The 16679-nt window shown below is 42.2% G+C and overlaps 2 protein-coding genes and 1 non-coding gene across 7 annotated transcripts in view; all 3 read left to right on the top strand.

Annotated features, from left to right (window-relative positions):
- RALGPS1 (Ral GEF with PH domain and SH3 binding motif 1) overlaps window positions 1-16679 on the top strand; it is a 315600-nt gene that overhangs the window by 2810 nt on the left and 296111 nt on the right. The gene's annotated exons all lie outside the window — the stretch shown is intronic.
- Window positions 1-16679, top strand: part of ZBTB34 (zinc finger and BTB domain containing 34) — a 45964-nt gene that overhangs the window by 21755 nt on the left and 7530 nt on the right. The window contains exons 1-2 of one of the 5 annotated variants that reach the window (XM_058694097.1): window positions 410-511; window positions 14799-15022. The exons of 2 other annotated variants lie outside the window; for them this stretch is intronic. Coding sequence is in view for 1 of the 3 variants with exons in the window: in XM_058694095.1 (XP_058550078.1) it covers window positions 480-511 (32 nt within the window). In the remaining 2 variants the exon portion in view is untranslated. Of the gene's footprint in view, window positions 1-394; window positions 512-14261; window positions 15023-16679 lie in introns of those variants that run through there. 2 more of the 5 variants (XM_058694095.1, XM_058694096.1) reach the window with 2 other exon arrangements.
- On the top strand, window positions 7593-7677 carry TRNAR-UCG (transfer RNA arginine (anticodon UCG)). The gene has a single exon. It is a non-coding gene; the product is annotated as a tRNA-Arg (tRNA).

Genomic DNA, 16679 nt, shown 5'->3' with positions numbered 1-16679 from the left:
TCTGTCTTCTCATCTCTAGTGTGGGGATAATAAAATCCATCTGATAGAGTTGCTATGAGTTTTAAAATGGATAAAATAAAAATGAAGGAGGTAGAGTTTGTGGCTCCTATTAACTGTTTAATACATTTTCATTACCACCACCATCACTGTCATCATCATTACGCGTAAATCTATTAAGGTGGAGAAATGATAGGCTGCTGAACCTCAGCTGCTCTGAGCTGTGAATTTTTGCATGTTTCTGGACCCTCTCCGTCGAAGCACTCGTTGATGCCAGTATCCTGAATCTAGAATGCTATCATTATGTTTTATTCCCATTAGTTTTCATGTTACTTTGGTTTAAATCCTGCTTCATGTTTTTCAGACTTCTTCATTGTACCCATTTAATGTTTTATAGCTGACTGCTGAATTTAGCTTAGTGAAGGCCATCAACTGAATGCAGTTTAATTTCTAATGGTTATTTTCTGGTTGATATTGATGGCATGGAAAACCTCACGGAAGAAAGCGATTCAAGGTGAGCTTTTCTAACACTTCTGTCCTCAGAGGCGGGTCTTCCTGTGTTTCCTAGGTCCAGTGTCCTGGGAGATGCCAGCAGTAACCAGATAAGATGCCACTTTTGAGCTCTTGGCCTTAAGAAAGCTTACTCATTGCTGTACATGAAACACGTCTTTCTCATTTGTGATGAATTAATTAAACATCTATTTGCCTACTTCATAGAAGTAGAAAGATGTTGTTGGATATAGTGGACATGACGCAGAGAAATGGCTGCAGACTACTCAAAGTGCAACGCTGTAAACCCTTAATTATCGTTATGCCAGTGTAAAGATACATCTTTAAGTGAGAATTCCCGTTCCACTCAAAGTTGATCCGTAAGGGTCCAGTACCGCTACAAACCCTGTATCTCACCAGCGTGCCTGGATTAAAGCTATACTCTTACAGGAGATAAGAATTCCCCCTCGGGAGACTGACGAATTCAGGTTCAAATCCTGGCTCAGCAGTCCTTAGTGACCTTGGGAAAGGTTCTTGGTCCCTCTGAGTTTGTTCCCTTCCCTGGAGGATGGGGTGGGCCGCACTGTCTCTCAGAAAGGTGTCAGGAATGTTCAGTGAGGAGGTACGGGGCTTACGAAGCCTTCCGCGCAGTAGGAGTATGACTGTTCATCCTTGACCTTCATTGCAGGTGAGGTTAAAGAGGCCATCCCTCCCCTGCTCGGACAGCTCAGAAGAAGCTTCTGATGTTTTGCCTTGACTGCAAGACAAACCCCACTGTCAAACCAAGCCGTACTCTCAGAATTAGTGTAACTGAGCAGACTTGGAGAATGTTAACGCCTTGGTAGGAAATCTAACAGTTTGGATAAAAATGTTCTTTCAGGCTCACATGAATTAATGCAGTAAGAACTCTAGACTTGTTTTCTTTTAAATTAGGATGAGTGCTTCATGAATATCCATCACGGAATGCCATTTTATTTATTTTTTTCGTGCATTGGGTTTCAGCAGCACCAGAATGTTTTATGCAGCCCTGGTGTTATTCGGCTGGTGCTTTCTAAAGGATTAGATTGTAATTCATGACAGCTCAAGTTTAGTTTTGATCTAGACCCAGGCAGAAATACCTAGAAAAGTTATTTTTACATAGTTGTTACTGCTGTTAACCATGCCTGCTGTCCCTAGTGCTTCCATCTGTGGTCTTTTTCGTGACTTTTTGTATGGAATGGAAATTAGGGATCTTAGGTCTTCAGTGCCTGGTAGAGGAAGCCTAGATTGGTTTGTGGCTCCGATTCCAGCAAGTGACTGAATCCCGCAGGTGCAGATCTGGGTTTGGAATTGTGAGCATCTTGATTGAGAATAATGGTATCTCCTGGTGCCTTAAATAACTTCCAGATTTGTAACCTTGCCTTCTTTCCTTAGCAGCGTCACTGGGTATTTTTAAATGAGAGAGTTTGTGGGTTAGATGGGAATGAGCCACCTTGGTAGATTTCACCTGTACCTCTTGGGTCTTCAGCAGGAAGAGTTGAGGGCTGGGGGTGAGGTGATGGCGGCAGCCGGGGATTTTGCGCCACCAGTTTGGTTCAGGTTGAGTCAGCTGACATGTGCCGAGAGCCTCTCTCTGCCACACACTGTGCTGGGCTCACATAGTCCCTGCCCTCTGGTCACCGCCGCGAATGTGAGCTCAGTGGCACATTCCCAGTTGCTCAGATTTTACACTTGCGCTTTTGTTCCAGTTGCCATTATGGGGAAACACTTCGAGAGCTTTACCCACGAATGTTGTAGAGGAGATTGGGAGGCCCATGTGGGTGTTTGCCCAGATGGCATCTAAGCATCCTGTCTCCTCTCTAGGCTCTCTTCTGAACGGGTTAGCCGTGCCGGAAGATGACACTAGTGTAGGTCCCGGTTTTCATTGTGCAGTTTCCTCACAGCTTGACAAAAGGCGTGATGCAGAATTTCATTAATGAAGTGATGTGCTGAGGAGAGGGCTGAGTGTGTGGGGTACCTCGTTCTCCAGACCATGTTACGGCACCCCTTTCATAGGAGCAAACAGCAAAATGTTTCTGCTCTCAGCTAAACTTTTTTCTGTTTTCTCTCCCTCAGTAACCTCCTCTTACCACGTCAGGCCTCGGTACAATTTTTGGTTCCTTCCAGATCGGTATCTGATGTTTCTGTGCAGCTGCACACCCCTACTTCCCACTACCTGTCAGACAGCTCTATGCAGATGCCCAGAGGGCAGCCCAAACTCCTTGTTTGGGGCTGGACCCACTTGCCTCCTAGGACAGTTGGCGTCCGTCAGCCTCCAAGTCCTGTTGAGTCCTTCTTTGGACTCATGTTCGAGTTGGCTGCTGCCAGAATTCAGTTTGGGTTCTCTAGTGTTCAGGCCCTTCACCTTCCAACAGTGGTTCTCGTCTGTGCTGTGTCACCCCTCAAACCCGGGTCCTGGCCACTACCCCAGACACCCCACATTTCACTCCTATGTTCCCCGCTCCTGCCATCCCTTCTGTTTGAAGTGTTCTTTCTGTTTCTATTTGAAATACAAAGCCCTGTTCACATATTACAAATACCAGGAAGCTTTCCTTTGTTCCGTTTTGATTTTTTGTAAAGTCTTTTTGGTCAGAAGTAATCAGCTTGTCATTATTCCTCATAGCTCTCGGGTTCTGCCTCTATAATTGTCTTCTTGATACACTAATTATCCACTTGCAGCCTATCTTTCCCTTTCTCTAGATTCTTTGGTTTACAAAATTATATATTTTTAGGTAGAATCTTACACATGTCTTAAAAAAAACTTTTAGTGAGAATAATACAGCTATGTGATAAAACATTCGAGAAGTATAAACTGAAGCCTGTTTCCCTTCCCTTTCCCCACTCATTCCCAAAGTCCTCATTCCCAAAGTCACCGACGCTAAGTTTCACGTGATTTCCTTCCAGAGCAGATACAGCAGTGTATATTTATTCTTTTAAGAAAAGTACACGAAGGGGCGCCTGGGTTTACTCAGTTGGTTAAGCGGCTGACTCTTGATTTTGGTTCAGGTCATGACCTCATGGTTCCTGAGTTCGAGCCCCACATTGGGTTCTGTGCTGACAGTGCAGAACTTGCTTGGGATTCTCTCTCTCTCCTTCTCTCTGCCCCTCCCCCCTTCGTGCTCTCTTTCTCTCTCTTGAAAAGTATAAAAAAAAAAGTACACGAAAAGAATTGCATGTATGCATACATACTGTTCCATAGCATGCTGGTTCGGGGTAAATAATAAAGTTCTTTTTATATCAAAGCATATAGGTTACCCTTTTTAATAGTTGTGTAGTGTTTCATTGTTGATTTTTTTTTTTTAACCAGTCTCCTCTTGATGGATTTTGAAGTTGTTTCCTTTCTCTTTCTTTTTTCTTTCTTGCCTTTTTTTTTTTTTTTTTTTTTTTGCTACAGCAAATAAAAATGCTTAGTGCCCATCCTTGTTAACATATATCCTAACATACTTTTGTATGACTTTTGTAGGCTCAATTCATAGCAGTTAATGGTGGACCAAATGGTGAATTCCTTTTACATTCTTCTGGATCTTACCAGGTTCTCTCTCAGGATTACACTTGCCAGTTCTTAAATGTGTGCAGGTCTGATGGGTTACAACGGGTTTCTCATTTTTCCTTGTTTAGTCATGAATAAAGCTAAACATTTTTTCATGTGTTCTTTGGTCATTTGTCTTTTCTTTTTCTGTGCAATGTTAATTCCTTTGCCCCTTCTCCCGTAGGATCTTCTGTGTCGTCCCAATCTGACTGACTGACAATATAAATTAGGGAATTTGGAAAGTAGCCCTTTGTCAAATGTGCATGTATTTTTCCTCAGTATGTCATTTACTTTTGGTTTTTGCAGAGGGTATTTTTTTGTCACATGTTGGCAGATGTATTCATCTTTGCCTTTGTGGCTTCTGGGATTTCTGTCGTGCTTGGAAAGGCCTTTAAGTCGTTATTATAAATAAATTCATCCATGCTTTTCTCAGTTAATTTTTTGGTGATAATCAAGCCTTATAAAAATATTGCCATAGAACGTAAGAATTAATTCCATTAAATGGAAAATAATGGGACCCTTTTTCCATTCCCTGGTGCTTTATAGGATCGGTAAACGTGCAACACCTTTGAAAACTCGCGCTGCCTCCCTTAGCCATGTTTCCTTCCACGTGAGCCTCTAGTGTTGCCGTATCTGAGGACTGTCACTGCCTTTTCCCCCTTTTGCTCAAAGTCGGTGGGAGGAGCGGGGTGAGAGAAGAACAGAGTATCGATTATCGCCAGTATCGTTCACCCCTGTCAGGATCAGTCCTGTCTGCTAGACTGTGGCTTTGCTGTCTTTGCGAAGTGGCTTTTTTATTCTAAAGCTCTTTTGGGTAAAATGTGTTAGTTCTTAGTGAGTTTTGGAACCGGGATTAGGGATAAGATTCCCTCGTTTGTTGGATTTCAGAACAGTGCCTTGTCCTGACGCATGGGTGTGGCAAGACTAGACGGTTCTGTAGCTTTTTTGGGTGGGATCTTTAGAGATTTCCAGCAGCGTCACTAACTAAGCCTCGTTGTCTGTGGTCTTGCATCGGATCTTAGTTTTCTTTTCAGACCATGCGTGCATGTCTATCTGTAGGACCCCTCTCCTTTGCTTTTTCCCTCCAGTCTGTGGGAGGGGCTTCCCAGGCTGGCTTTGTACGGTGCACAGTGTGGGTGTCCCCCGTGGCTTGTGCCCACAGTGCCTTGCTGTGTAAATGTCCTCCCTTCTCTGGTTGCGCAGTCTGCCTTCACTCCCTGGCGTGGGTCCCTTTTCCCGAACCTGCTCCTTCTCTGCTCCTCATGGTTCTGGCCTGCCCCTGGCCTCGCTGGCCTCACTGCTGTCCTCGGTGCTTGGTCATCCCTGGATAGCCCCTCACGCCGGCTGCTCTGGCTTTTTGAACACCAGTCCCAGTGCTGCTTAGAATGCTATTGAACTTGGGCTGAACCTGTGTCTCGGCAGTGTCTGCTCTGTGACTTTCACCTGTAAACACCAAAAGGACCAGTTACTTGAGCCTCAGACCAGTGGTTTCTAATTAATTCAGGCGTTAGCATGAAGACAAGTGTTTATTTAAAGGGTAAGGGGCTCTGACCAGGAAAAGCTGTGAAGATGGAAAGCATAATATACTTTAGCCGCCGGGGACCTCCCCCCCCCTCCTTTCCCCCAAAGCCCTTAATCTCTAATCTCTATTGGAGATTCTGCTCTAGGAGGAGGGTGCTGTAGTAAATTGCTAGAGCTGAAATTGGTCACAGGGGACATGCATTTGTAACTTGGGTGGATATTAATAAAATTCCCCTACTTGGCCGCCTCCATTCCCTTCCTCACAGAAGGAGTAGAAGCCCTTGGCAGCAAGAGGGGGATGCTTGCCACTAGTCCCTGTCCCTTTCCCTGGCCGGCCACCATGCCAGGGCAGGAATGTAACTTGACGCAAGCTTTCTTCTTCGCCTGCCTTTTCCTCAGCTCTTCCTGACTTCTGCTGGTCCTGCTGTTCCCCTCCAGCAAATGAAACACGGATTAGGAATTACTGTGTAGGAAGTCTAGATGGGCAGACTTTGGACCGTCCTGGGACAGTTAGCCTCTTGGAGTCTCAGTTTCCTCATCTCTAAAATAGAGGCGGGGCGCCTGGGTGCTCGGTGGACTGAGCATCCGACTCTTGATTTCAGCTCAGGTCACGATCCCAGGGTGGTGAGATCGAGTCTGTGTCGGGCTCCGCTGGAGCCTGCTTGGGGTTCTCTCTCTCTCCCTGTCTCTCTGCCCCTTCTCTGCTGTTTCTCTCAAAATAAATAAACTTAAAATAAAATGAAATAAAATAGGGGTAATAGTACTGCCCTCTGCGGGGAGGGCAAGAGGATTCTAGGAAATCATGCAGAGAAGTCCTTTGTGACATGCCTCGTCTTTGTCAAGCATTCAGTGTTAGTTATCGATGATGATGGGCTCTCCCAAGGAAGGAAGAAGGCTAAGCGTGTGGGAGGTGGCCAGTGACCCCCTTTTACAGTTGCTGAGGTTAGTGTGGGGGTGGGTGTCAGGACCATCCACCTCAGGTAGTCCTTCCCAGACGCTGTTGAGACCAGTGGCGGTGGCGAAATGTCACCGGCTGACCATGGCAGAGGCTGTGTAGGAGGTGAAAGCTGCTTCCAGGGGTGTGAATGTATTGTCTCATTAAAGAAATTGGCCGAGCAGGAGGTGTGTGTGTCTACTGGTTGAATGAGCAGAAGAGGACTCAACAGGTTGAGAAGCTGACAACTTGAACTTCCCAGCGGCCCGCTTCAACTAAGTCCTCATCACATGTGGTTTTTAAAAGAGGTGTTTCACGTTCTTATCCATTACAAACAAGTGAACAAAACTATTGTTAAAATAAATACTAAAGGTGTCGGCAGTGAGCAACTGTGTGGTGGGAGGAGCTGTTACGGGAGCCGGAGCTGCCGATGAAGCTGATCGAGGTGACAACCTCCCAAAAGCACCGGGACCTGTGGCAGAGCCCATGGGGGAAAAGCCAGTGGGGAGCCTGGCCGGGATTGGTGAAGTCTCGGGCAAGAAGCTGGAGGAAAGGGGCTTTGACAAGGCCTATGTGGTCCTTGGCCAGTTCCTGGTGCTAAAGAAAGATGAAGCTCTCTTCCGGAACGGCCGACGGACACATGCGGGGCCAATGCCAGGAGAGGTGCAACGCCTTCTTATGAGGCTCTCCCGGGAGCCCCCAGCCCCTGGCCCCAGCGTGGAGTCTCCAGAGTTTGCAGCCGCGTGGGGACTCCTCCCCTGTCCTCTACAAAGGAAGAGATTGCTGTTGTACTCCACCTGCAATGTACTCCAAGGTCTTTTGGGGGTTCTCCTCCCTCACCATTTCAACTTTTTTGAAATTCTCGCTCTTGCATGCATCTCCCTTCTCCTTCCCTGCCAATTTCATGTCAAGCGTCATGTCAGATGCTTCTCTGAGTGGATTCCCAGCCCTGACCCCACTGCCACCCCCACCTCTGGCCTGTTTTATGCTATTTGGCTCTTTTTTTGGCGAAATAGTCACTGTTGCAAAGGTTTTTAAATCAATAAAATCAGTGGCCTTCAAAAAAAAAAAAAAAGGTATTGATGAAAATGTCCAGCCAGGGGTGCCTGTGTGGCTCAGTCGGTTAAGCATCTGACTTCGGCTCAGGTCGTGATCTCACGGCTCGTGAGTTCAAGCCTCACCTCGGGCTCTGTGCTGACAGCTCAGAACCTGGAGCCTGCTTCGGATTCTGTGTCTCACTCTCTCTCTGCCCCTCCCCCACTCACTCTCTCTCTTTCAAAAATAAAATAAAAACATTCAAAAATTAAAAAAAAAAAAATGTCCAGCTGATATATGCTTGTGTTTTTTTTAATTTAAAATAGCAATGCAAATGTCTAGTTTGGGGATGGCTTTTTGCTTAATATAATACAACAGATCTGTGATTAATCTTCTGAATTAAAGAATACTGATTCTGATGTGTTTAGTGAGAGGAATAATCAAATTCATTATTGTCTTCTGAAGCAGCTGCAAACTTAGTCCATGAAAAACTAATATATAAATCACATCTCTGCATTATCAGAAATGAATTTCATTCCCACATCTCTCTGAGTTGGGAGGAATCCGTGTTAAGCCTGTTTCCAATTGCAAGACTGGGAGTCTTATTCGTCTTTGAATTCCCTTTGGTTTTGTATGTGCGGAAGATCGAGAGTAAATGAATATTTCCTATAAATGTAGAAAAGTAATTTAAATTCCCAGTCAGTATGCGATTTAGTGATTGCAATTAAATGTAATACTTGTAGCACATAAGACAAAAGGCTAATTTCCTTAATTTACAAAGAGCTCTGACAATTCAGTAAAAAATGCAAATACAGGCAACGGATATGAACAGGCAGTTGGAAGACAAACTTAGACAAATTGCCATTAAACGTGAAAATAGATGATCAACCTTATTTATAATCAAATAAAGGCACTTCAGAAGCATGAGATGCCATCTTAAACTCATGAGTCTGGCAAAAGTGAAAAAGTTGAATGCTTATTATTGGTAGGTGGTGGGGGGCGGGGGGAACAGGCAGTTCGTGTGCCATTGGTGAGCGAAGCTGCTGCGGCCTTTGGGACATAATTTGGCATGATCAGTTGAAATGAAACCATGATCCTAGCAAAGTCCTCTGCTTGGAGGAAATATCGTGGCTATGTCAATTTTTTCCTGTTTAGGATATCTTTTGAGGCCTGGCTGAGTGCATTGTGACACAGCCTTCCATGTCAGAAGTCAGAAAAGATAATGAAGTAGATGAGTTTGTGCTTCTATGGAAAGATTTTAAGGTATATTAAATACTTTTTTTTTTTTTTAAAGCAGGGTGCAGGGGCAACTGGGTGGCTCAGTTGGTTAAGTGTCTGACTCTTGATTTTGACTCAGGTCATGATCTCACGGTTTTGTGAGTTTGAGCCCCACGTGGGGCTCTGACAGTGCAGAGCCTGCTTGGGATATATTCTCTCTCTCTCTCTCTCTCTGTCTCTCTCTCTCTCTCTCTCCCTCCCTCTCTCCCTCCCTCTCTCCCTCTCTCCCTCCCCCTCCCTCTCTCTCCCTCTCTCTCCCTCTCCCTCCCTCCCTCTTTCCCTCCCTCCCACTTGCATGCATGCTCTCTCTGTCTCAAATAAATTAAAAAATAAAGCAGGGTACAGAACAGCTTACACTGATATGTGTTTATAATTTTCTCTGAAAGAACAGTAAGAACTCTTAGCAGTGATTATCTTTGTGAAGAGGAACAGGGGAAGAGTTTTGCTATTCATTTTATATTTTTCTGTACTAGGATTTGAAGTTTGACCATGTGCATATATTTTATTTTTTAAAGATGAAATTACTGAAGCGTTGACCTAAGTTAGGTGTAGGCCCACTGGCACTCTCTGCGGGGGAGGAATCAAGACCTACAAGAAACAACGCTGGGAAACTGCTGATACAGAGGAGCCGAGGATCATAGTTGAACTTGATCATCTCATCAAGAGGTTCTGACTTGCTTTACCTCAAGACCACCAGACCTGACAAATTGGGTCATTGGATGTAGAACTGGTGATCAGTTATGTCTTTTACTCCTTTTAGCTTGGTGACGTGCCTAGGACTGAAATTACCTGCAAATTCCCCCGTGTGTCAGAGTTTTAGAAGCCTCTTTCTCTGGAGTGTTACTTGTTAGCAGCTTTAGGCAGAGGGCTTTGGATCTCATTGTCGTGGCCAGAAGGAGGCGTTAATGTAAAGGAGAGGAGAGTGATGCACTTCCTTTCTCATTTGCAGAAAAATGGAATCCCTCTCTTAGGTGTTAATCATGGTCTTTGGTTTTTCTCTCCAGTGATTTTCTTTCAAGCGTAAGATTTTCTTTCAAGTGAAGCCTTACTGTGAAGCTGTTTTCAGTTTTAGACTATTTCGGAAATGCTTGTTTTCCATTTTCTACTGGTTTTAGCCTAGGACTCTACCTTTAAAAAGCCTGAGCCCTTGGGGCGCCTGGGTGGCTCAGTCCGACTTCAGCTCAGGTCTTGATCTCCCGGTTCCTGAGTTCGAGCGAGCCCCGCATCAGACTCTGTGCTGACAGCTCAGAGCCTGGAGCCTGCTTCAGATTCTGTCTGTCTCTGTCTGTCTGTCTGTCTGTCTGTCTCTCTCTCCCCTCCCCCACTCACACTCTGTCTCTCTCTCAAAAATAAATAAACATTAAAAAAAATTAAAAAAAAAAAAAAAGCCTGAGCCCACCTCCCTTTTGCCCTTGAATTCCCAGCGTCACTATTTACATACCCTTGTGTCGCAACCATGCTATAATGCGTAGGTAACATTTGACCACTTGATAGGTGCCAGGCAGTATCTGCATTTCTAGAAGGCAGTCTGTGATAGTCAGGGTCATGACTTCTGGAGTCAGACTAAGTTCATCTTTTAACTGTGGGACAGTATCTTAACTGTCAGTTACCTTATCTTGGCAGTATCTTAACCGCTTTCCCTCAATTTCTTCATCTATGAGATAGAAACAATCATAGTATTTCCTCACAGAGTTGATAAAAGGATCAAATTAATATATATAAGGTGTTGGGGTGCCTGGGTGGCTCAGTCAAGCATCTGACTCTTGATTTCAGCTCAGGTCATGATCTCACAGTTCATGAGTTCAAACCCCATGTCAGGCTCTGTGCTGCCAGTACAGAATCTGTTTGGGATCCTCTCTCTCTCCCTCTCTCTGTTCCTCCTCTGCTCCTCCTCTGCTCTGTCTCTCTCTCTTTCTCTCAAAATATATAAACTTAAAAAAAAAAAAAAAAAAAAAAATATATATATATATATATATATATATATATATATATATATGGTGTTTAGCACAAGGTGAGTACTCGTGTGTAAGCTTTTATACACGTTCAGTTCAGTGCATAAATTTCCCTCATTTAATCATTACAGCACTCCTGTTGGGTAGTAGTTATTCTGAGACCTTTTCTCAATAGGAAATCAAAGTTAACTAACTTGTCCAAGGTCACATAGCTGTTTAAATGTTCATTGTTATTATTTTTATTAGAAAGTGGCCGAGGCGGGATTCATATCCAAGGCTACCTTTAAAGTCAGTTCTCTTTGTTGCTCCTGTCCCCCTAGAAAAAGTCTTTTAGAGCAAACCATGATCACTATGGACCAGGCGGCCACTGTGCTGAGTGCTTCCTGCTTCTACATACTTGTAGTCGTCACCACGAGCCGAACCGTGAGGCAAGGACTGTCATCATCATTCCCATTTTCAAGACAAGAGAACTGACGCTTGAAAAGATTCTAAAGCTCCTTGCCCAGAGTTTTATAGGTGGAAAGCAGGTATCGTTTGAACCCAGATCTCACTTCCGATTCGTGCCCCTGACAGTTCTGTTACGATCTTTTCCTACCTTAAAAACTGGATGAGGCATCTTAAGTTTTTGAAAAAATGTTACCTGTTTTTAACGACATATTCAGATAGTTTAGAAATGTGTCTAAAAAGATTCATTGAGAGCTGGCAGGGCTCCCAGCTGCCCTGTCCCCCGCGCCCCCCCCCCCAGGAGGCGGTAGAGGTTATTGTTGTGGTGCATCCTTCCAGAAGTAGTCTGTGCACATGTACAATGTGTGTATATTGACACAGTGGTGTGTGTCTTTTCACAGCGCTTTGTTCAGACAACACGTATACTCTTCCACACGTCACCCTTTTCCTTGAGCAGTACACCATGGTGATTATTTCATGTCTGAATGAAAAGAGCTTCCTTGTTTGTTATTTTCTGGCTGTATAGTAAGTAGTTTTAAGTGCGGATGTCCCGTAAGTTATTAACCACGCCCCTCTTCATGGGCAGGTAGTCTGTTTCTAATCTTTTGTCATTCTGTCCGGTGCTGTAGTCCGTTCCTAGGGCACATGGGGAACGTGCGTTTGTAATTTCGTTGGACATCACTAAAATGTCTCCAGAGTATTTGCTCATTTTACACTCTACCACCAGCATCTGTCAAATTATCATCTGGCAGGGATTTGGAAATATTTTTAGTTTACTTTTTTTTGTCATTCCAAGTAATAAATGTTCACTGTTACAAGTTTGGAAAACACAGAAAAATGCAAAGAAGAAAGTAAAAACATTTTGAATCTGGGGCGTCTGGGTGGTTCAGTCCGTGAAGTGACTTCTGCTTGGGTCATGAGGTGACTGCTCATGAGATCAAGCCCCGCATAGGGCTTGCTGCTGTCAGTGCAGAGCCTGCTTCAGGTCCTCTGTCCCCCTCTCTCTCTGCCTGTCCCCCAGTCATGTGCTCTGTCTCTCAAAAGCAAATAAGCATTTAAAAAACTAACTAAATAAGCCATTTTGAATCTTACATTAATGTATGCATTTTGTATATATCTCAGTATTATTTCTATGTATATTTAATATCTGCATAGACATACATAATTTTAGAAATCTCCTACTTTTGTTGTTACCTGTATTTCAACAGCTTTATTGAGGTATAGGTTACATATCCTAGAATTTGGTCGTCTTCAGTGTACAATTCAGCGATTTTTAATGAATTTATGACATTGTACAGCTATTACCATAGCCCAGTTGTAGACCATTTCCATCACCCGTGAAGATCCCTCCTGCTCACTTGCAGTCGATTTGTTACCTGATTTTTTGCTGTATTATTAAATATTCATTCAGCAGATATTTATTGAGTGTTGAGTGTCTGCTATGTGCCAGGCAGTAATCTGGGTGACAGTTAATAAAAGAGAGAAAGATCTTTGCCCTGGTGGAGCTCACATTTTGTAGAGCTACCTTTGTATTCTTTCTTCCCATCAGTTTCATCATGACAGAGTATTCAGTACATAGGTGTGCTATACTTTAACAATTCCCAAGAAGTCGGACATTTAGGTGGTTTTCATCATTTTGCTATTGTAATTGAACAGACTTATGGATAAATTCTTGTGCCTGTATCTGTGATTTTTGTTACAACAGAGTGCTGAGTCCAAAGGAATGCCCGTTGTAAAGCTTTTGTTACATGTAGTATACGAGGGCACTGAGCCCTTGTAGCACCGCCAGCTGGGTCATTTTTAAATCTTGCCAATTGAGAAAGTTGTGTCTCATGTTAATCTTTGTTTATCAATGAAGTTGTCAATCGCCGTATCTGTATTTGAAGGCTATTTTAATTTTTTTAAAAGCATCTGTTCATAGTCTTTGCTCATTTTTCAATTGTTATATTTGCTTTTACTGATTTGTAAGAGTGTTATACTTCTTGGCTGTGTATGTTGTATTTTTCATAATTGGTCTTTTGTTCATTTGGTTTTGGTCAAAAGTTTTTTTAATGTTTAAAATTTATTTTGAGAGGGTGGGGTAGAGAGGGAAGGGCAGAGAGAGAAGAGAGAATCTCAAGCAGGCTCTGCACTGTCAACACAGAGCCCAACACGGGGCTTGAACTCACAAACTGTGAGATCATGACCTGGGCCAAAATCAAGAGTCAGACACTCAACTGACTGAGCCACCCAGGCATCCTCAGAAGGTATTTTTTAGATGTACAAAAATTCTTCTGTAGTTAAATCTGTGTTTCTTCCTCTGGTATCTGTCTTTGTATGTAAGACCTTCTCTAGAAGTTATTTTTGGGTATGTGGTGAGGACGATGTAACTTTATTATTCTATATACATATTATCCAAGCAGCATCTATTACAAAAATTCTTCCTTTTTCGTTGATTGGAAATGGCCCACAGGGCCCATCCTAGTCTAACTTCCCCCCCACCTTGACAGCCTCATGTGGCCTCAGTCCTCTCCCTTGCTCATTGTCCCAGTTGTCCCACATTCTCTAAGGCTTCTTTCCTTCCCGCTCAGGAAGGACGAGTCTCTTTGTGTGTGTCATTCCTTATGTCTGGAAGACTGGACCATTTCCCTGCAGCAACGCCCCTGCCCAATGTGAAAGATCTCGTAGCTCTTGTCACAATTTATAACAAGAGAATTACAGCTCCCCGGGACCCCTAGTGCCTGGCACATAGAAGACAGTACATACTTAGAGTGAATGAATTGTAGCCTAATCATACATTTTGACATCTAGATGTTTAGCTGGGTTTTTTGTTGTTTTCTAAAAGTTCTTCAGTGTTTATTCTAGATCTACACAGTCCAGTGTGGTAGCCACTGGCCACATGTGGCTATTGAGCCCTTAAAACGTGATCATTCCAAATTGAGATGTGCTGCAAGTGTAAAATACACATAGATTTCAAAGAGTTAGTATGGAAAAAAAGAATGTAAAATGTCTCATTAATAACTTTCTAATATTTCTTCTATGTTGAGAATGTTTTAAATGTTAGGTTAAGTAAAAATGTATAAAATTTAATAATGTTTATTTTTAGACAGTGTTAACTGCTAGAAAACACTACGCATGTGGCTAACCTTATATTTCTGTTGGACAGCAATGTTCTAGATGAATTGTAAAATCATTTTGTGAAGTTACCGAGAATGTTCTTCATTGCGCTGCATTATATTTATAAATTAATTTGGTGGGAAAGTGCCTATAGTATTGCATTTTTCAGAAGCGTGATATGTATCTTCATTTACACATACATATTTTTGTCTTTACCAAAATGTTAGTTTCTTCTTGCAGATCCTGACTATTTTTTGTTTAGCCCCCAGGTATATTATGGTTTCTGTTACTATTGTTGGTTGCAACTTGTCATTATCTTACTTGTGTTTTATGTACAATAATTTATGAAACGCTCCATTTACTAGATCCTGCCTCTACCAGATTTGTTCCAGTGGTTGACTGTGTTTTCTGTGTAAATAGTCCTGTCTGCCTTGAATAGTAATTTCACCTCCTCTTTTCTAATAGCTTCGGGCCTTAATTTTTTCTTGTCTGTTGCTTTGGCTAGAACTTCCAGAACAATGTTAAAAGTAAGAGAAGTGATGGGCAGACAACCTTGTATCCTCCCAGGCACTAATGGGAATGCCTTATGAAAGTGTTTACCAGAGTGTGCACCAGGGAACACTAATTCTTGGGAATATTTACATGTGTACCTTGGGAGAAGAGTTACACGCTAAAATGAGTGTGCAAACCACTGAGTTAAATAGAATTCTTGTCTGCAGGACTTTTCAGGTGGGTTATTATGCTAATATATTTTTTACTTCCTAGGAGGTAGGGATACTGACACCAACTCATGGGCTTGTGTTCTATTAAATATATTTTGGGAAATGCAGGTATAATGTTTTCTTTCTAAGGATGATGGTGCTGTTGGTTGGCAGCAGGTACTGTTTATTATATTAAGAAAGTATATTAAGAAAATACTCTCTTCGTATTTTTTCCTTACTTTGAAAAGGCATTTAACTTTCTAAAATCCATGTTTGGCATAGTTTTGATTTGGTTGTGTGGTTTTTTCCCCCTTTGACTTACTGATGTGGCAGATTATATTTATATATTTCCTAACATGTAGCTCTCCTTACATTTGGTCACAATATATTATTCTTTTAATAGGTTATATTTGCGAGGATTTCCTCGAGGACTTTAAAATCTGTTTACTTAGGTAGGGTTGACACTTGTCTTCTTTATCCTGTTCACCATCTTCTGGTATCAGATTTATGCCATATAAATGGAGATGCTTTAATTTTCTTTTTTTCTTTCTTTCTTTTTTTTTTTTTGAGATGCCTTAAGTGTTTTAACATGCATCTAAAACAGTGTGAACGGCCTGAAGATCATTTATGCTTTGGCACTTCTGTTTCTTTTTGTTTAATTCTGCCAATTTATGTTACTCTAAAAATATGTCCTTTCCGTACAGATTTCAAATTGATTTCAGTCATAACTCTAGGATAAATAAGGGCACGGTATTCCTCCTTAACTAAAATGTTTTAACTCAAATTCTGACATGATAAAAAAAAAAAATCTAGTGTGATCTAGTCAAGCTAACTGGTTGATCCTTTCCTGCGAGAGTCAGATTAAATTGCACGTTGTCGTGTCTTGTTATGGCTATGTGGTTTTTCTCCTTTGACTTATTGATGGTGGCAGATGGTATTTATATATTTCCTAGCAGGTAGCCATCCTTACATTTGGTCACAATATATTACTCTTTTAATGAGTTATGTTTCCGAGGATGTCCTTATAATTTTGAAAATTTAAAAAACTTTCTACATGATAATACGCTGTTCAGTGTTCTTACTTTTTTGCTTTCTTTGGGTTTAACTTGTTCCTTTTCTGACCTCTTCAGTGATTTCATGTATATTTATTATTTGTTGTTTAATGATAAATACTTTTAAGGGGTGCCTGGGTGGCTCAGTCAGTTGAGTGTCCAACTGCATCTCAGGTCATGATCTCATGGTTCGTGAGTTTGAGCCCCGTGTTGGACTCTGCTGGCAGCTTGGAGCCTGCTTTGATTTCTGTGTTTCCTTCTCTCTCTACCCCTCCTCTGCTTGTGCTCTGCCTCTCTGTCTCTCTTTCTCTCTCAAAAATAAATAAACATTAAAGAAGTAAATAAATAAATTTGGAAACAAAAACGCTAAATACTTTTAAGGCACTGACTTTGCCTGTTAAAATTTGTTGTTTCAAGAGCCTCAACATTTTTTCTGAGAAATTTCAAATATACAGAGAAGTTGGATTTTGCAATAAACACCTGTATACACTCACCATCTATACGCTTGTTAACATATTACTCTGTTTGCTTTATCACCTATCTATCCATCTCTTTTTTTGGATACATTTTCAAGCAAGCTGAAGACATAGGTAAATTTTACTCCTAAACCCTTCTTGCTGCAGATTTTATGTG

This window comes from Neofelis nebulosa, chromosome 12 (assembly GCF_028018385.1).
Source record: "Neofelis nebulosa isolate mNeoNeb1 chromosome 12, mNeoNeb1.pri, whole genome shotgun sequence".
Lineage (NCBI taxonomy): Eukaryota > Metazoa > Chordata > Mammalia > Carnivora > Felidae > Neofelis > Neofelis nebulosa.
This window is presented reverse-complemented; position numbering and strand designations above follow the sequence as displayed.